Here is a 21,021-nt window from a genome sequence, read left to right on the forward strand (position 1 = left end):
TCACTCTGTCTATTCCGCCGTGTGCTACTCAGTGGAATATTGATTAGTTTAGAGTGTCTCAATTTTTACTTTCACTCTGGGATATTAGGCGAACCTTTCAAGGTCCATGACCACCCTAAGAATTTTGCCATGGCTATTGCAATAGGCAGTGAGGTATCGGTCGGCAGGATGCGTTCTGCTTCGGCTGCCCGCCTTGTGCCCAGGAGGGATGTATGTCGTTACAACGCATACTTTTACAACGCCTATCTTTACAACGCATTTTTTACACCGCAACATCCATTACAACGCATACTTTGAAACTACCTTTACAACGCATTCCACTACAACGCATACTACATTTAAACTTCTAAAGTTCCATGGGGAGGAGCAGGAGACTGCGGAGACCCTATCACAGGTCCCGCACCTCAAGATCCATTTGGCAACCCGTTTGGATGTTACCCGACAACCAGTACATGCCACCACCCCCCCTCTACACTGAATCTTGAAGGGGGCCAGGACAAACTTTTGTTTTCCTTTCCACGCACCACTGCGGCCTAATTGTGGTACTACGATCAGAAACAACTCCTGGAACGTTACTTCTATACTATCCAGGAACACCAGGGTCATACCACTGATAACACTCCTACAGCACCGACCTTGAAGGTGCGATTACATTTTGGACCATCGGATCTGAATGATCCATTTCTATGCCCTGACGAAATTCCCAAGGCACTAAAGGGAATGAAACGCGTTGGCTGTGCCTGTGTATTTTAAAAAAGAGAAAATAAAGAACCAATTAAAGAAAGAACAGAAGATTCACAAAATCTATGAACTCATTACAACGCATAACATTACATTGCATATAAGGTAAGTGTTGGATAGTGTAGGGGTAAAAATTACTATTCTAACTCCATGGGGTGCAACAGTAGGGTAAGTGTTGGATAGTGTAGGGGTTAAAATTACTATTCTAACTCCAGGGGGTGCAACAGTAGGGTAAGTGTTGGATAGTGTAAGGGTACTATGTGTTGTAATGCTATGCGTTGTAATGCTATGCGTTGTAATGGTATGCGTTGTAATGGCCTGCGTTGTAGTGGTGTGCGTTGTAGTGTCGTGCGTTGTAATGGTTGCGTTGTAAATGCATGCGTTGTAATGGATGTTGCGTTGTAAAAGTTTTGTTGTAATGGTAGTGCGTTGTAAAGTTTGTTTCCCGCCCAGGAGCCTACAGAGTGGAAGCAACCATGCACGACGCGGGGAAGCATAAGCAACACAAACAAAAAGGATGTGGGCCAAGGATTTGTAACCGGTCCTACACCCCAGGCATGTAGATGCTGCTTGAGCTGACCATTTTACAGTAAATGATCTCACCGGGACCGTGCCCACCCAAAACTGGAAGTACAACGTACAGTCCAATGGTTTAGTTATTATGTCCCAGTAAGATTCCAGCTTCGGGGTGGCTATATGATCCAAGAAACAGCTAGTGAGGGTAGATGAATCCCTTTGCCTAATGTTGTTATCCTGGAACCAATCCCAATACTTAGCCTTCAACACCTCTTTTGTTGGAAAATGAGAATTTTCAGGGTCTACCCATATTGAGATCATACCTATATCGGCAAGAAGATCTCTGACCGCACATAGCCATTTGATACGATGTAAGGTATCGGCCCTTATTATTTCTAGGACACCTTTTGCATAGCCTGGGAGTTCTGGTGTAGTCCAGAGTCTCCTCCAATGAAGGAGGGGGCAAAGTTTGGCTACTGCTGCAATAGTTTTTTTCTAGATCAATTAATAATGGGCTCATTGGGGTACTCTGAGGTAATCTGGTGATTTTTCTTAGGAACCTGTTTTCTGAGATGGTAAGGGCTACAAGATTCTCACATCCCCAGAGAACCGAGCCATATAGGGCTGAGCTAACAGCTTTCAGATTGTACATTTCTAGAGCTGGGCTAAGGGGCTTGAAGTGCGAAAGATTATGTTCCTGGTAGAGGATCCCTGAAATCTGCCTGTTTTTAAGGGACGCTAGTTCGATCTGATGGTCCCACTTCATATTTTCTTGGAGGTTCACCCCTAAATAGGTGAACTCCTTAACTAATTCTAGCGGTCCATTCTTCATACTAAAGCCCCCATGTAGGCCTTACGAGCGTTAAAAACCATTAGCTTTGTCTTTGACACATTGACCTCCAAGCCCCTCTGTGAGCAAAAGTCTCAAAGGTTTTGAGGGCTTTCTGTAGCCCGCTAGGGGTCTTGGACAGGATCAATGTGTCTTCGGCAAACATCAATATCAGCGTTTTTTCACCGGCTAATGTGGGTGCGTCAGACGGCGTTGTACTCATGTAATCAACTATCCCATTAATATATAACGAGAATAGCCTAGGGGCCATAACGCAACCTTGTTTCACGCCTCCTTCTACAGGGAATAATTCAGTGACTTCCCCCTGCCCCCCCATCTAATTTGGGCGCTGTTATCCTCATGAAGCCTTACAATCAGAGTCAGGAGATCTGATGGGAGCCATAGCTGTTGTAAAGTTAGCCATAGCTTCCTACAGGGAACAAGGTCGAATGCCGCCTTAAGATCTATAGAGGCTACTCTTTCCTAACGTCACAATCTTTCAGTGTAGCAAAATAGAAATATATATATATACACATACATATATACACATATATCAGCAGAACGGATCTTTAATAAGAAGTTATTTATATATATACACACACACACATATATACATATATCTACATACACAAACACACACACACACACACATATATATATACACACACACACATATACATACATACACACACATTACTTCTTATTAAAGATCCGTTCTTCTGATTTTTAGAAGGCACCTTTTTCGATTGTTGCAGTTTAGACTTTATTTTTCCCCAATGACTTCCACTGAAGCGAGTGCAATTTCAGGCGGGGGACAGCTAAAACAACTCAATTTTTGGCTTTAAAAATCGTGAGCCTCCACCCTGAATCGGGTGTGTTGGCATGTATGCTATCCTCCTGTGCTCATTACACTCTCTGTTTTGTAATCTGGTTTTTACTGGATCCCACACACGCTACATACTGTTGAACGTACAGCACCTCAAGTTTGGGGTACCACCCTCCCACATACAAATGTTCTACTTAAGAATTTGGGTCACACTATATCAAATACCTAAAATAATGTAAACCTGTAACCTTGTGGTTAGATCCATTTGTGCAACACGTGCATTAACCCAAGCAATGGTTTCAATGAACTGAAGATTTTAGACAGCCCCCTGCAGCAGACACTGAACCTCCTCAGCTACCTCATCGGGCCTGAATGTCTACGGGCTACAGGAGAAAGACTTTATAACAAGTTCAACAACTCACCGATCTTCTGAGCGTCTTCCCAGAGCTCCTTCTATATATACCACACTACAATGTGCACTTAAAGAAAGTTGTTTACTTTCCTGAATGTTGGCCTCCGTCTGACTGCCACACCCTGTACCACAAACTCCTCTCCACATTCCCTTTGTGGCTCTGAACCATCCACCATTTTTTTTTACAGAATGGTGATCGCCGGTAAAAGTCAGCGTCGTAAGCTTCTTCGCGGTGCACCATTGAAGACCCCACCGAGCAGTCTTCAATGGTGTCTTCAATGGTGAATGGGTGACTCGGTACTTGACTGTTTTAATTTCGGTTTTATTCACCCCAGCCAGTTATAATCCAGATTTTTGGTCATTAATATCTCTAACCTGATGATTTTACGTATTTTACTTGCGTGTTTTAATAACTTGTATGTATTCTATTGATATCTTTGCATGTCTGCATGCTTTTATGGCTGTTCACAGCCGAATAAAGAGAATTCTGATTCTGACTGATTTAACCCTTCGCAGAGGGCAATAATGCCATGATTAGAGCACAGGTCTTTTTACAAGCTCCTTTACATACAAACACAATGACAGAAAGCACCTAATAGAAGGAATAGGTTTACTGCCCCAGCATTCCAATACATGTCTTTGTTAAAATGTTATCCTCAATGGGTGGAATATTCTAATAGCACAAAAAACGAGTTGTACCTTCGATGCAGCCACCAGTTGTGCGGTGCTGGCTGCGATCTCATGCGACCCGACAATCAGCTCCTCGTATTTCCCAGTGTGCAGGACCACTTTGTCAGCAGATTCCCTGAAAAGAAAACCAGAATAAGGCCTCATCACAAGACTGTGCAAGCACTGTCACGAGTCAGAGATTCTGTACCAGAAAATATATTTAACAAAAAAAAGCTCAAGTAGTAACCGGCATTTCTGAGTTCATACTGAGCATAAATATGGTGCCCATGATAAGGATTGGAACTGCACAGACAGAATCTACAGCAATGGAGGAAGCAGAGGATTTCTTCAGAAAGCCTAAAACAAGAGAGAATAAATAGCAAAATAAGGGATGATGCCTACGAAGAGTGGGGGAGATAAGGAAGAGGATTGATAGGTTGAAGGGAAAGAAAAGGGTAGCGCAGTACAAGAAGGCAAAGATTCCTCACTGACAGACAGCAATAGTGAGAGAAGAAATACCAGAGGAAAATTCTGGGAGCTGGAATGAAAATATTCAGAAGGATTCAAAGTTTTTCTGAACAGAAGAGACAAATATTAATGAAAGCACGATGACCACGCCCGGCAGTTCCAGAGACAATCAGAGTTGAGATGGTGGTATTGAGACTTTGTAAGAAACAGTCTTGGTTTACATTTGGCACTAGCGGCTGCATAAACACGTCATTCTTGAGCCCGAGACAGAATCCTGACATCAGAAAGGAGTGTGGTACAACTGTCTCATATCACATTTGTGGTTTAAGCCCCCCCCTCAGTCCTCAATTCCAAAAAGCGTGACATTTCCAAAAGTGATAAAGAAAGGAGCTCAGACTTTTACTAGAGCGTCTTCCACTGACCACCAAATCCCAAGATCCAGCGCTAGTATTTATTATCTTTAACTTTTTTTATTAAGCAGTTACAGACTGTGCATATGAACTCAATACAGGGATTGGCGTCTTGTGTGTGAGTCGTAGCATTCCATTACGATCTTTAAGCAATATGATCAACGATAACGAAAAGGGTCAATTTTCAGAGGGTTGGTGACCCGCCTCCATAGTCCCTGCAATGCAGATACCCACCCATACTGCCCCAGATCAGAGCAGGGGGGGATTGCATTAGGCTGTATCTGTTCTGTGTTGTCTGAACATGTAGCCTAAGAAACTTAATGATAATCAAAACAGGTGGTGAAACCCAGGTGCACAAGATTCCCTATAAGCTGGCCCAACTTGCTCTGCTATTGGCCAAAAGGCAAGTGGCCATTGGATGGATAGGCACCTGGGTACCGTTGTTGTCCTCGTGGCAGCGGGATCTCCTTGAATAGCAGGTGGTTGAGAAAATGCATATGCTTATTGCCCGTACCGATCAGGGTGCATCAGATGCGATCCTGTTGTAGTGTATCTTCTCAATACATTTGTAGTTGAGGAGGTCTCTGGCTTGGAGAACGGCTCTAACGGGGATGGGTGATGTGTGCGCCCTTTGTACCGTGGTATTGTGATTATGGCAGCCAAGCTTGGATAATTGTACTATTCACTGTATAACTGGCTTGAAAACTTGGCTTCGATGTGCTTTTGTCCCCTAGCTGTAATATGCATCTGATGTTCAAGTTCAGCCGTGTTTACTGTTATTTTTTCAATGCACTGTCCCGACATCTGCCTGGAATTCTCCTCTTCTTACAATGGGGCCATGCACCACTTGTGTGTTCACGGACTTTGTTAGCATCAAATCAATAAAAAAAAAAAGAGTTAAAACAAATTAAAATCCTAATCTTAACAGGCTCTGGTATTTATCTCATCCCACACACCTGAGAATGAGGAACACTAACTCATGATCCTGCTGCAGGACACTGCCAACCAAGCCATGATACCAATAGCTTTCCACAACTAATTTCCTCCTAAAACCCCAACAATTCTGCCACTATCACCTCTGCAGTACACAGAATGCACCAACCTTTCTTGGCCCGACACTGGCACCCTAATGGCCTATGAATGCTGTGTTGACACAATATTCAGACTACATAAAAACACTGCAAAAAACTTTGAACCTATCACTGAGGTCATACTTGAAATTGGTGGATTAGCAAACAAAATGGCTAGAATTTATAACGAAAAATGGAAGTGCACACAGTACTGAAAATGACTCAAGCAAGGGTATTCACATGGTTGCCTTGTGTATTAAGATCAGCCCTCGAGTCTCATCAAGGTCAGAACCGGCCAACAAAAGCAATACATTCATTTCGGAGTCACGGTTTCCAGGATAGACTGCTGCCCTCCACGCGAACACTTAGCTGGTCCTAGAGTCATGACAACGCGAAGGAGTCCTGTTTATCCTCTCACGGCTAAGTATTGACTTCAAGATCAGAATGTACGAAGTCCACAATAGAACAAACAAAAGATCTCTGTAGATGTAAAGTGATTTTAGCTTCTAGTGCTGCTATTCAGAAAGCCACTCGGGTAAGGGAAAAAAATGATCAGCCAACTTCTAATGGTGTGCAGCCCCTTCCAACACTGATGCCTTATCGAGGTGCACAAATTTACCACAGTGAGGTGCATGGTCACAGTGTGGCAGTGGTCAAAACTTGCATTTTGTTGTTAAATCGAAAAGACAATCTGGAGATCCGCCCGCTGTTGTGGACTTCGTTTCCGGAGCACCTGATCCGAGCTTTGGCAGGAACTTGCTTTGACAATGAGAATACTCTTGATGCAAAGGTTTTTCCTTTGGGTCTGTTCACGTGGTTCCAACCAGTGTAAAACATGTAGGTTCTGATTAAGCATGAGCGAATTTTGCGGATCTCGCGTTCGCGAATTTTGCGGATTCGCAATCCTCAAAATCCGCGAATTCCCGCGAATTTTTTTTTTTTGTGTTCGCCCGTGTTTCTGCCAGTTCGCGAGGGTTTTTACAATTTCGCAATTTGCGAACTTACCTGTCGGGTCGCAAGTTTTGCGAACTTGTTGTTTCTACGTGTCCAGCCTGTTTGGGACACTCTTCTTCATCACTGCCACTCTCTGTCACCACTGCCACTCTCTGACTACTCATGCCACCCTCTGGCCCACCCATGCCACCCTCTGTTTCATCACCACACCCTCTGGTTGTCCAGTGTACATTATTTTCGGCAAAGCAAAGCACACCTTCCCTGCCTCAAGTGACCTGAATTAATTTGGGGCTGATTAATGTGTCACAGAATATTTTTTTAGCTGGCACCTGCTTCCTTAGTGCGCCCTGATTAGTGATCTTTTGCACTTGCTAAGTGCTTTCATTGTTGCAAAATTAGTTACAACACCTGCCCTGCCCCAACTGACAATAATGAATTAGGGGCTGATTAATGGATTTTAACTTCCAGCCTGGCTCCTGCTTGTCTCCCTTAGCTGTAATTCAGGACCTTTGTGGCATATGTGTAACTATTCTGAGGTTCAGAGCAGGGTCACATAATAGTTTCAACTGGCAACTGAACTCTGGAGGGGCCCCTCAGGAAGCACTACAGGAAATGGCTACTAATGATGAGCCTGAACTTTTGAACCTGGTAAGTAGTTACTTTCAGTTTTGCTAAGATCGTATTTCTGCAATTTTGCACTTATTCGCGGGGCGCGAACTCACGCGAACAGTGCGAGCAGTGCGAGCAAAATCCGCTGCTCGCGGATTTGCGGATTTTGCGGGAGATTCGCGAATCTCGCGGATTGCGGATTTCCCGAAAATCCGCAAAATCCGCGAGCGGAACGGATTTTCCGCCCATGCCTAGTTCTGATGATGATGCATGTGTCTTGGTTTGAACACGATTCACCCACTGCGTGGGTTCCAATGGTTACCTGTGATCTTCACCAGCTTGTTGCCACCAAGAGAGTTGTCCGAATCCAAGATTCTCAAAATTAATCAAGGACTTTACACTCAGCTGCAAATGGTATGTATTTCAGTTTGGAATTGGAGGTGAAGAATTTTCTCCTACATGAAATGAGATGCACGGTCAATCTTCTCTTGTGTCGGGCGCAGTCCAAAGCATAATTCTGCTGTTTGGTATTCACTTTCTGAGAATCCAAGCCGCCCAGTAGTTATTTTTTGCAATCGGTCATAAAATTTGCTCACATCTTTATGTGACATGTTTTTTTTCAATGCATTGTTACTCAGAGCGGACATAAACCTATTCAAGTTTATGTAGAATATTTTCATGATATGCAACTAGATCAATCTCATCTCAATAACGGATGTACCTGTAAAACACCAAGCCAACCCTTGAGGGGTTCGAAACATGCATGCAAAAAGAAGTACATTTAAATAAACTGCATATGAGCGAAAATTCAAGCAAAATTTTAACTAAAGATTTAGGGTATTGGGGTATTGAGGAAAACGAATATAAACTAGAAGACATGTTTTAGAAACCTAAATGAATGGATGGATCAGTTTGTAGAATGGTCGATTTATTGCGCCAATTTAAAACATCAATACCCTTATTGTATACTCTTAAGTGGGAAAATAGGTGAACGATTCATTAGATTTTTATTAGTGGATATTCGCTTATTTATTGAATAACAGATGTATTAATCAGACAAAAAACACTTCATAGCACTTTCCTAATGAATCTGTACTCATTCATAGGTCAATAACTTTGGTTCCATCATGGGAACATTGTTGGACATATATTGCAATAGGGCTTTAATTAGCTCACAGCAGTTAAATACTATTTTTCTGAAAGGGCTGCTCGATTTGCAGATACCTACACCAGCTGGGTGGCTCCCCATCCAACAGCTTTGGACGCAGAGATCAGCCCTTCCGTCCACCTGGAATTCTTTGCGTAGAAGTCTTGAGGTGTAGCTGCACCCTAATATCCAACAGAGTAGAGGAATGTCACTAAAACATGAAATTATCAACTCAACCCAACAGGATTCGTTCAAACAATGCAGCTCTAACATAACATACACATTGACAGGAAAACAGCATCAACAACTTGCAATTAAAAGTGAGCGGGGATTGCAAGCTTTGGATTATTATGTGCACAGTGTCTGCTCCAGGACAGCTGCACGTAGAGCAGCAGATGGGCTGTTGTCATAGAAATGGAGTCATTGTTGGCAGGAAAGGCCACCCTTCTAATCTGTTCATTTCCAATCAGCTGTTCCACCAAGGACAGTGCCTGCTCAAACAACCCCCCTTCACTCCAGTTAACACTGTTCTGCCGTCAGCCCGAGTCTTGTTCTGCTGTAGCTCCCACAACTGGTGCCTTTTTTGCTCCAAATTTGTGCCTCTTCCAAATTATCTGATGAGATGCAGGGGGGTATGAGGAGGGTATTGCATACTTGAGATACTGAAATAGCCCACTAAGAGAGGACGTGTGCAGTAGAACAGAACACATGCCAATAAAGCGGCAACTGAGGCTAAAAGTAGAAAGATTCCTGCACATTAAATGTGTATCATGAAAGGCAGAAATATGCAGACGTCAGTCTATAACTTGCTTCCATAATACCATCCATCGGAGGCGCTCGTAAGCCTTTTGCTTGAACCAGTAGCTGCGCCACTTTTAATTTACTTTGAAAGGCGTGCACCACTGCAAGGGATTTGACTCAAGCTTTCATTAAGACAAACCAGGGTTACAGAATTCGGTCTGGTTTTATTAAAAAAATCAAGTGGTGGGGTGAGGGAAGGGAGTCTTCTACTGAATGGGCATTAGCATTTAAGTTATATGCAGTAATTTTTCAGAGATTCTGACTTGGTGAGTAACTTAAAACTATATGGTTAAATTACAGGAAGATTCAGACATTTCCTCTCTGCAATAAAATAACCAGGTGATTCTCCACACAGCCCACAACGCCACTAGATAATTTATTTCAATACACAAGATTAGCTGAGAAAGAACCACAGAGTCCTAATGTTATCTCACCCTTCCGCTCTCTACAATCTCCTTTTGCAGATCGGTCGACGTTATTACAAGAAGCCTTATGGCCTGAAATAGAAATCAATAAAAACAAGTCAGAACACTACCAGCCTTTACCAGAGTCTTCTCACCATAAAATACATTCGTTTTTAAGATACATAGCCAACAATTATCACGGTTGTAAAAAATAATTAAGCCACATGAGTGAAACTCCCTTGGTTTGTAGTATTCTTGTTGGAAATGGCCCTTTCTAGGGTGCTTTGCCTCAACTTCGTGCCTTTGTCCCTCCTGTTTTTCCGCTGATCTATGCGCTAGCCTTGGGTCTTTGAGCTCTTCTGACCAGGCCATTCAGTGCCACAGCGCTGTGCTTGTCAGATACATATCGGTGATTGGTGTATACATGATTGACTGATTTCAGTCAGCTGTAAGTCCCTTGTCTAGGGGTGAGACATATACATAGAACATGTACCTCAAATGCTCCCCCACTGGCCTGCAGCCCTGTTGTGCCACCAACAGATGTAGCTCTTCAAACGTGCCACAGGTTTGGCCTGGCAGGGTCTGTATGTGCAGGTTACTGTTACTCGGCTTGGCATTTAAAAAGCTACTTGCCAAGGTTCTGCATGTCTCTCACTACATCGGAGTTCTTCCTGGGGGCAGGGTGCGGTGTCAGGAAGAGGCAGGGCATGGGCGCGCTATGTGCACTGGTAGTGAATGTCACTGGATGGTGTGTTCGGTATAGTAGGGCCTGCTTCTCGCATTAACATGGGTGACGAGCGGAAAGGCTACCGAGCAGTATTTCCTACTTTCAGTAGAGTAGCAGTATAGTGTTTGATATCGAAGACTTAGTAATAGCGAATCCTCTCCGGTCGTGCAAGTGTATTCGACATTACTAATGTGGAAATGCCAATTTCGGAAAGTAGCATTTCTGTGCTTGTTGCTCTCTGTGCCGGTTAGCCTGTCTCCAATTCACTTCTGTGGTCTTGGGGGACAGCTACATCTGTGCATTTCTGATAGAAGGCCATAAACTAGGGGCTCAAGGGAAACTGCAGACTTCTGATGGGCCTTCCTGGAACGGATACGAGGGGGTGGCATTGGCACCTGCATTCCAAGGGGCAGGGTCTTTTACCTTGCTCAAGCCTCCCAGGGTAGGATGGCAGCCATGAGAAAATTTAGAGAGGTCCTGTACATTTCAAAGGGGGCCTTTTGAACTGATCTCTTCTTTAAAAGCCACTGTCGGTAGATCTACTTGGCTCTGCCCACAGGAGTTAGAGACGATTTAGGGATTGGAACCATACTATGCTGCTTTGATGAAGGGACATCAACAAGAGGAACCATGGGGCAGGAGGGACTGCAACTGGATTATCCAGAGACTTATGGTAGCCTGGGACTTGTCGTGCTTCGGGAAAGGGACTATCACTTGGTGATTTTGCCTGGATATTGCTGGCCTGCAGCTAATTGCCAACTGTTGTGGCCCGGACCCCTAAACACTCTCCAAGGGCAGTTGGCTGGCCTCCAGCTCACGATATCCCAGGGACAGAAAGGCTCTCCCAATATCCACAAGATAGTAAGGACCGCACAGGGTGCGGTGTAAACAGGTGGAAGTGATCTTCAGTTGGAACAAGGACTGCCCTGAAGTACAGTGTAATCACACTGTAAAGAGGAGTGCGCTTGTAAAGATCAGGGCCCACCAGGGGTGCCAGAACGTGAGGAATCGAGGAGTGCTGGGGAAGTGCTGGGGACCCATGCTTGCAACTGGAAACCTGTGGTAGCTCGCACTCCGTAGCATTTGGTGTCCAATGGGTTTAGGAGGATGTTTGCAGAGTCCCCAGGACCAGAGCTGGAGGCCTAGACTACCTCACGACAAGGTACTCTGTTGTAACTGGACCAGAGGGGTTTTGTTGTGCCTTGTGTGCACCTATGACTGGCTGCCTGGAGCAACTGTAGACGCACCTCTGCCTGAGGGGAAACATTTCCCTAATTTGGAAGTGCTCCAGCTTCCAGTGTCACAGCCTTTTGCCTATGGGGGAGGCAATAGTGATCCCCATCCTGCTCTCGTGAAAGTGCCGCTTGGTGCCTGAAGGCCTAATCAGGAGGGACAAAACAAAGTAACTGGTAACTGTTTCCTTCTGCTTTAGGTGGTTCCGACAATTTAATCAAAGTGTTGCCAGCGGGTGCAAAGTGTATCGCTGGCTGGTGTAGGCTGAGGGGCTGGGTCACGAGGCGTAGTCAAAACCTGTGATTTCTTGACCATTAAAACTGTATGGGGTATGCGATATTGGGAATTGTATGTTTTATGCTGACATGTTAGTGAGAAAAGTGGAATACCCTTGGACAGCCTGCATGTTTGTCACTTTTGAAGTGGGAGGATGGCTTGGATCGTGAACACCTCAAGGAAGTACGCACATGGGTTTATGTTCCTTATGAGGCTGAGGGGATACCGGGGCAAGTGAACACCTGTGACTAGTGCATATATGTTCATGCCGTTTTGCTGCTAATGGGAGAGTTCAACAATTGCATACATCTGTAAAGTATCCAATGCGTTTGTTGTTTTAATTTCAATGTGTGTAACACAAAGACCTGTGTTTTATACGTACGGTATGGAGTCTTTTTGTAGTGTACTCAGTGTGTTGCGAGGGAGGTGTGGTGCCCATACTTTACACTTTGACCATGAGGATAAGCCTGACTCCTCTGTGCCATACTACCCAAGTGAGCACAGGTTATCGGACAAGTGTATCATACTCATCCTATCTAGGATGGTAGATTCTGTCTGGCTTCGATGTGTCCCAGCCAGCCAGAAACCGCTGGGTCTAACAACTTCGTATTAGCAACATCATTCTAGGATTCACACAACTGTATAAAAGTTGCTTGGATATCTACTAAAAAAGTAAATGAAGTTTATATTTGGGCTTTAATTTAATTTGTCCATCTTTCAGTTTTTTGGTAACTAAAAGTGGGTTTTTGACATGCTTCAGGAATCTACATGCAACTCTACATTTTATAGATACTTAACACTGCCATATGCAAGAAGTATACAGAAGATTCTGCCTATAATTTTGACCTCTTTGAGATCTTGGTAATGGCAGTGACGGAGGGGCAGCTCCACTAAATTACAGCCCTGGGGACTCAATTACCCCAGTACAAGGGCTCTTAAGGCTAGAAAATGCCACGGGTGACGAATGCTATTGCTCCAGTTTTTTGTAAGAATGCCAGGTATGAAATCAGGACAGATATTCTGCATGACAATCTAGACGCGTGCCATACTTTCCAGGTTTCAAGCGTTGACCAATGAGCGCTTTGATAAACATTACTTAAAACCTAAACTAAAAAAACTATTCATCAATTAATCACAAAAGAAACAATTGCTCACCTTCATGAGGGCGGTGCATGAATTCAGGATCCTGTTAAAATAAAAATAAAAATAGTATGTTTAAAGTCACATGCACCAAGTGCAATACTGGCTTCAACTGGATACTGAATTGTGCTAGAGTTGGGCTCATTACAGAGAATGGTAAATTCTGGAGTTGCAACATGGTGCATTGATGTAACCTGCTGCTTTCTTTTTTTGGGACTGAAGTGTTAGAATTAATAGGAAGATACAAATATCCCGGCAAATATCATGCAACTTTGCCATAGTTGAAATAAGTGTATTTTTGTGTAGGGCGTGATTATTGGTCACAAACCTACTCACTGACATTGGCAATCTTTGATCAACCTGAGTGCAGAACTTTGGATGGAGGAAACTAGCAGCATTTACTAGGAAAGGATTGTCTTCAAGATAAGATGGTTTGCTAGACATCCATGGATAACATTTTATAGACGGCATTGGATTTATTTATTGAACGATGAGCCTTTTTTCAAATTTATGATCATTTCGTTTTCACATATTTCCATATCTGTAGGCCATTTTTACAGTTGTGTCGTATTTTGAGTAGTATGTTTATGTGCACTCTGTTTTCTAATAAGCATGTAAGACGATGTGTGTGCCCCATATTTCCCCACACAAACTGGACTCTAGTCCCCTTGAGTGGCAGTCACTATGAGAATCTGATTTGTCGCTACCTGTACAGGAGCATTAACTGTTCCTGGTCTGTGCGCTTGAACACTCCAGGTACTTGACATGTTCGATGTATGAAAACTCCAGTGACTATATTCTGACATCCAAGCTAAAACCTCCTTTGTGCATCCCTCGATGAAACACACTCAAGGTGGTTGTGTGCCTTACTCCAAAATGTTTATTTACTGTACTTTGTCACAGCATGGTGAAGTAATAAAGATCATTAACATGGCTGTCTGGCATGCACTCACAGGAGGTACATACAAGCGGTCATACTGGTCTCCCTCCGCCATGCCCATCTAATAATTAACCTCCTTTTCCTCCACCTCAGGCAAGAACCCCTCAACACTCCCTGAGCAGTAGCCTCTCCCAGAAGAGCCCCTAGGGAGCAGTAAACAGTGACACTCAACTTGCCATGCGAGTAGGAGTGGAAAGGGTTTCCACCAATGTCTCTCTTGCGTCCACTTAAATACGGATTGCCCACAATAATCTCTTTCTGTGAAGTGCAAAGCTTTGGGAAATTGATGAGGGCCAACGTCTTTGGGAGGGAACCCCAATCTTCAAGTCTGCATCCCTCAAGTGCACATTAGTACACCCAAGTGGTCTGTTGCGCTTAGCTGTGGCTCACTGCATATCGCCCCCTTACTGCCCATCAAAGAATGCAGCTCCAGGTCTATATACTCCATCCTCCTTTTCCAGTACCTGGTAAAAATAGGATCTTTGGCCCAGAAGGCCTTTGGGAATCTGCTAAGCATTGGTTTTACCAGACCTAACACTATGCCCCGCTCTTCTACAGAGACTCTGCTGCGCCCCACAGAAGGGCAGGTCCTTTCCGTCAGGTGGGGAGCCCTGGCCTAATAGGCTTATCCCTCTCCTGGATCATGTCAGGCCCCTTCCATTCATGGAATGCTTGGCTTGGGTGATGCTTTGCAAGGCTGCCCCATTTTGTCAACTCATTGTGAGCATGGCTCTGCTCTCCTTAAAGACGTACTCCAAAACTAGTCAAATATTGCAAACTAATCCATTCATGCATATGGAGTAAGCCAATCAGGTAACATGAATTCTCCCATATGCCGGAACAAACCGATTACACCACCGATTCTTAAATCAGCTACCTGCCCTCGAAGAGATACTTCTGTATGCTTGTCTCCAGGTCTGCAAAAAAAATTATTGTCTGGTGCTCACCAGCAAGATACCTCCAGTAGCCCTCACACAGTGGAACACACTTCCAGATCGATCAGTAAGGCGAGTGCCTCACATGGGTAAAAGAATACGTGCAGGGACCTAAAGTTTTGCCAAGCACTATCGAAAGTTGGTGTGCTGAATACCAAGGCTGCATAATCTTGATTCCACTTCATGCATCTTTCATCCACCATCACCACCTACACTCTCTATTTATCTCATTCTTGCAGGTATTTTTTTCATCCATACTTTGTCACTATTTTTTCAACATTCTCTACCTCCTTCTTTACCCTTTTTCTGGTTTTCTCTCTTGCGCTGGGTCAAAGTCTGATGATGAAAATTAAGTACTGGCTCAAATTAAGCACTGTGTGAGGCCCGGGTTGATGAATGGTTCTACAGCGGGGTGTCGGGGAACCGGGATGCAAGTGGCCTGAACAGTTCACCACCACCTTCAAAATTGGATAGCTCCTGACAAACACTTTAAAAAAAATCATATTTTTAAGTGGAGCTTGGGTGGAGTAGGACAGTCTCATTGTACATAATCAGGGCACTTTAAGGCAGCCACTTAAAAAAAGTGTCAACGTTTTGTAAAAGTCTATGAAAATACCTCCATGGCCAAACATTCAGTATTGAAACTAAGTCTTTTAAAGAAAATAGCGTTTGGCGTGTATGGTGTGTTTCTTTCCACACTAAATAGGCTCATGAGTGTGAAACAGGCCCAGGCTTTTCAAGAAAAACATTTATAAGATATAGCGAATATGCAATTTTCATCAGGACGCACCCGCTTTAAGCTTTGATGACTCCAAACAATCTCACAACATTTAGTCACAGTTCAAAAGCACTCTCAATTTAGACGTGGAATACTCAGCCAAAAGAGCGGAATCACAACAATCATGTGGACATTTTAGGACATTCAAGTATATCCTCACACCTAGGGGCTGGTAGTGGTTTTTAATTGACTTACCTCTCATTTACTTCGAGTTTCACTCCCGAGCTATCCTTTCTTGCCTGGTTCATCATTTCCTAGTGATCACAACAATAGGGTGTTACTACTGCTTGATCATCAGGCTGCGCAAAGCATGAAGGAAATAACTTTGATCTGCCTTTAGAGCGATAAACAACATTGTGGCAGCAAATTCATATACATTTGCACACAGTAAAAGTATTATCTTGACCGTGATATGTCAAATGCGGTAAACCCAAGTGTGATCCCATTGTTCTGCATCTGATGATATTGTGGGTTCAGATCCGATTAACACAATTCAACAAAACACATTGACCCTTTTAGCCTTTTAAGCACAGGACGACTAGAGGCACCCCAATAGTACCCAGGACCTACTACATTGGTTTAAAATTACATAGATACTTCTATATTGAAATGAACACTACTAGGAACACACTACAATAAAGAACGGGAAAAGAGACCAGGGTAAATTTTGCCAGGGTTAGAGCAATGGGCAATGTTAGATTTAGGGTAACGGACAGTGCCAGGTTTTGGGTAATGCGTGGGTTAAGGCTTGGATTAGATTTGGGTTTAAAGAGGGGGCAAGTTTAGCAGCATGCTTAGGACAAAGTTAAGGGGTAGTATTGCTTTAAGTGTAGGTGTAATATTAAGGTTTGGCTTTGGATTAAGTTTCTTCTTACATTTAGGTTTAAGCTTAGGTTTTGAGGTTAGGAAAGATATAAGGTGAAGCTTAGTGACTGAACTACGGTAAGGGTATGGTTTAGGTTTAGAGTTAGGTTAAGGGTTAGGATAAGGTTGAAACAAGTTACTTACCTTTATTCATTCTAGTTGCTGATTTCTCACTTCTTGAAGCCCTCCAGAAGCCAGACTGGAGCTGGAACCTGTGCAACACCTCTCCTGCACCAGTAGGTGGCACCACACCTCCTCCTTGGCTTCAAAATCCATTCCAGACATGTCACAGTGTAGTACTAGAAATCACCGTGGCACACTGATGTCAGTATCTCAGCTACCAACAGCACTTCTGGGACTACTGGAGGTGCAGATATTCATCCAACTTATAGGACCATAAATTGACAGTGGGTAGAACCCACCACTAAGGACATGCCCCTCTTATGCGAACACAGGATCGATATGGGAAAATAAAAGTAATGTAAGTTGAGGGTCGCCAATGAGTCTTCCACTTACAAAGCCAAGAGAACCTCCTCCAGACGCAGCATTTTGAACTTCATGTGAATGAATGCATTCTGTAGGTAAAGGCCTAGAATGAGACGGAGGTCCCGGTCTTTATTGGAACAAGAAAAAAATGCAACCAGCATCCCTGTTGCATCTTGCTCTCTTGAATCAACTCCATGGACGCTTTGCTCATAAGAGCCAGGACTTCCTGCAGCAAAAATACAAGCACAGTAACTAAAGGGACCTGGAGGACGGGAGAGGGCGAGTCCTGGAACAGAGGGGCGAAGCCTTGCCGGTCAATTTGCAGGATCTAGTGGTCCAATGTGATGAGATTGCCAACGAGCCAAGTGATGGGACTTTCATATCCCCCCAAAGGCTGCACTTGTGAACATAATATCTTAGAGTGGTTTCATTTGTTAGAAGTGGGGAGGAAGAGGAAAAGGACTGCTTTGCAGACCATCCTGGCTACGCCACGCCACGCTCCTGTAACCCAGAAAGAGCTTGATGCATTGCCGCATAGGCTGCAAAGTAGGACGCTGCATTGGAGCAGACCATAGGAATAACCACTGAATTTGCGGTACTGTTGGTGGAACTAGCATTTGGGGAAAGCGCGTCCCAAGGATGTGGCTAAAGTGGCCCGGCTTCAGTCGTTGCAGGGCTGAGCCTGCCTTTTTACCAGAAAGGAAAGCACTGTTGATGGGTATGGCTAACAGTTGGTTGGAGGTCACCAAGAATCTGGAGAAGAGCATCTACGCTTGGTGGTGAATGGCAGAGGAGGAGCCCAACCACCATGTCGCTGAATCCAGCGTATCCAATCCAGAGCACAGGGTTTGTTTCGCAGCATCCTGCCATTCTTGCAAACCTCTGCAAAATGGTCACAAAGGTGAGCAGGAAAATTGGGTATGACCAATTACGCCATTTTCTACAGGGGAAGTCTGCTCAGCATGTTTTATGTGATAATTATCACACAGGGAACTTTGCAGTACAGTACTTTATTATAATATTGCCCATGCAGTCTGTCCTGCACAACTACATATTTGCTAATTAGTACACAGGGATCCTTCAGGCACATATCTAGGGAAATCAGTTATCACATTGGGCATCATTCTATTGCTGGTCTCTATGTCAATTAGAATTTTTTTTCAGTGTTGTATATACTAATTGTTAGGAAGGGAGTACTTTAAGAATGCTCTATTTCTGTCAGTTATATATGTAGACTTTTTAGCACAGACGTTCTGTTTATTGCATAGGAAATGTTTATTGCACAGGAAATGTTTATTGCACATCCTTTTGTTAGATAATTGCTAAACGGAAAGCCACTTTTGCACAGTTCCAGGTTACTAATCAAACAGTCTCTTACTAGAACAGCTGTTAATTACCACATATTTCAGCACGTGTCTAGAATCGTTATTTATCAAGTGGGGTACCTCAGGAACAATTCTAATTCTGTTAATTATCACATGGAAAATTAGGACAACTCTGTGACAATTTGTAACTATGTGGGAGATATTACTAATTACTATTTTAGTTATTGCAAGGCAAAGACCCACCGCAGTTCATTTTATATGGGGAACCTCATGGCAGAGGGAAGCTTCTTTAAATAGTCAACAGTTGAGGAGCACCTTTGACATACTTGTTAATTATCACATGTTGTACTTGGGCAGGCCTATGCTATTCACCACACAGGAAGTCTGTTTTGCGTATCCTCTCAAATTATTACTTTAGGAATTTTTCTGGTGTGGCTCTATGCGCGCCTTCGAATGGGGTCTTTTAAACTCTAGCTCTACGTTTGTTAGCACACAAGGAATCTTTCTGGATCACCAGGTTTCTTTCTACAGTGGTCTGCTGCTAGTTATTCCACATTTTCAATTGGCAATTACAGATTAAGAATACCACATAAGGGCATTTTTGGAAAGTCCATTGTCAACGAAAGCACTCAATAACTCTAAGATCGCTCTACATTGATTATCTAGTGAATGCAAAATGCATCTGCTCGGACATGCAGAAAAGTCCTTCGCTTTGTGCATATATATCCTTGACCATCTGCAATGGTGATCTTCTTTTAAGTGCGAGAAGGAGACTTCACCATTTGAAGCTCTGCAGGGTTCTGGGCGTCATTATTTGCTACCATGCGTTTGAGGTTACAGCTCATGGTCTTATGAGGATGTGCAGCCGACAAGTCCTAGCATAGGATCGGTTTCATTATACTTAGGTTTATTTTATGTGGGTGTTGACAAAATCTTTCACAAATCTGGCCAACACTGGACACATCTCACATAAGTTATAATGATTGCCTCTCAAAAAGCGAAACTGTTGTCCCTAAAATACCGAAATACAATTATAAGAGCACCCAACCATTTCTCGTCATTTCAATTGAACCCTAAAACATTTTTAGGCATTAGAGCATCTTTTATCATGAACAACGTTTGGCAATTTGATTTACTAAAGTTCAAACGAAAAAAAGTATGCATGAGAAGTTGAACCCATAGTACCCTGGGATGATACAACCAGCTTATTAAGAGCTTTGTGTTCTCAACAACAAAAATACAAAATTTGTCTTTGCTAAACGTGCCGTAAAATTTCAAAAATATGGAAAGTTAACGGTTTAGCAAGGTAACCCTTGCAACAGCCACTTTAATTAGTCTAATAGCCAAGGTAATGGTCGTTTCTGGTATTTGACTTCAGCTCCACTGGTGTCTTGGTGATACAATACATAAATAAAATCACTATCTGTAAATACTAGCTTTCAGCTGATCCTAAAAAGCACATAACTAAAAACAATCATTGTTTTGTGGAAAAATGTTGAAGTCCCCAAAAATTATTAAATCAAACCCACTAAATCCCACAGAAGAACCGGATTGGATCCAGTAACTGGGTGCATGCAGGCACCCTGTAAGTTTGCAAAGGATCTGGGAATTGGACGTTTAGATAACAAATAATGTACTATTAAAATAAACAAGGAAAGAAAGGCACAGAGTCAACTCTGTCACCAGTGGATGAATTTACTGGCTTGCTTGTGTGACTGCGGCAGCATCTATTGTAAAATATACCAAAAATATTATGCTAATGAGATGTTGTGATTGATCAATGTTTAAGTTTATCTCATGTATCATCTCCACTTCTTGCAACAGTAGTTTACACTTTTTCTTTTCTGAACAGATACTATACGCCTCTTACCTCGATTCTTCGAACAGCGTCTTCAATGGCCTTGGAAGTGGCAGCCATTTCCTTGTCAACCATGTCACCAAGTTCTTCCTGCTTGATGTCTAAACTTTTGGGCCTCAGGTCCTGAGGAATAAAAAAAAATGATTTAGATAGGGTACAAAAGCAAAACTTCTACAGGTATTCAGAAGACCAAAAGTGAATTGCAGTCTTGTTAATGTTTACAAAAGGGTACACGCACCACAGCAGGTATGCAGCCACGTACAACTCAGTTCTGAATCTAAAAGCAAGGATGGTGGTATATTTAGTTAAACCAACCCACAGCCTTCCACAGTCCCAAGACTGCTTAAGCACTGTCCACCAAAGTGATATTCTGCCCATCTTCAGGAACTAGATACAGTGATAAATCTAGAAAGCCAGTTGAATCAAGAGCTCAAGACAGAGGCAACTATAGCTTTGGCGGGAGGAGGATTGTACACATTCGCATGAAGAGTGGCCTGCAAGAAGACTAGACTCAATGTATAGTCAAGCGCTGGAAGGCATTCGTTGTTTTCTACTGACTTGAGTTGTGATCTTGTACCTGGTGCTGTCTGCGGTTATAGAAGA

The 21,021-nt window shown here is 43.2% G+C and overlaps 1 protein-coding gene across 2 annotated transcripts in view; it reads right to left on the bottom strand.

Moving 5' to 3' along the window:
• The window catches only part of HIP1R (huntingtin interacting protein 1 related), a 478,743-nt gene that overhangs the window by 34,589 nt on the left and 423,133 nt on the right, over positions 1 to 21,021 (bottom strand). For both annotated transcript variants that reach the window (XM_086942942.1, XM_086942943.1), the window contains exons 23-28: positions 20,431 to 20,541; positions 16,081 to 16,139; positions 13,248 to 13,278; positions 9,887 to 9,949; positions 8,733 to 8,833; positions 4,024 to 4,129 (exon numbers count right to left, since the gene is read on the bottom strand). In XM_086942942.1, the coding sequence (XP_086799068.1) occupies positions 4,024 to 4,129; positions 8,733 to 8,833; positions 9,887 to 9,949; positions 13,248 to 13,278; positions 16,081 to 16,139; positions 20,431 to 20,541 (471 nt within the window). The remainder of the gene's footprint in view (positions 1 to 4,023; positions 4,130 to 8,732; positions 8,834 to 9,886; positions 9,950 to 13,247; positions 13,279 to 16,080; positions 16,140 to 20,430; positions 20,542 to 21,021) is intronic.

The sequence above is a fragment of the Lissotriton vulgaris genome, chromosome 11, assembly GCF_964263255.1.
Source record: "Lissotriton vulgaris chromosome 11, aLisVul1.2, whole genome shotgun sequence".
NCBI lineage: Eukaryota > Metazoa > Chordata > Amphibia > Caudata > Salamandridae > Lissotriton > Lissotriton vulgaris.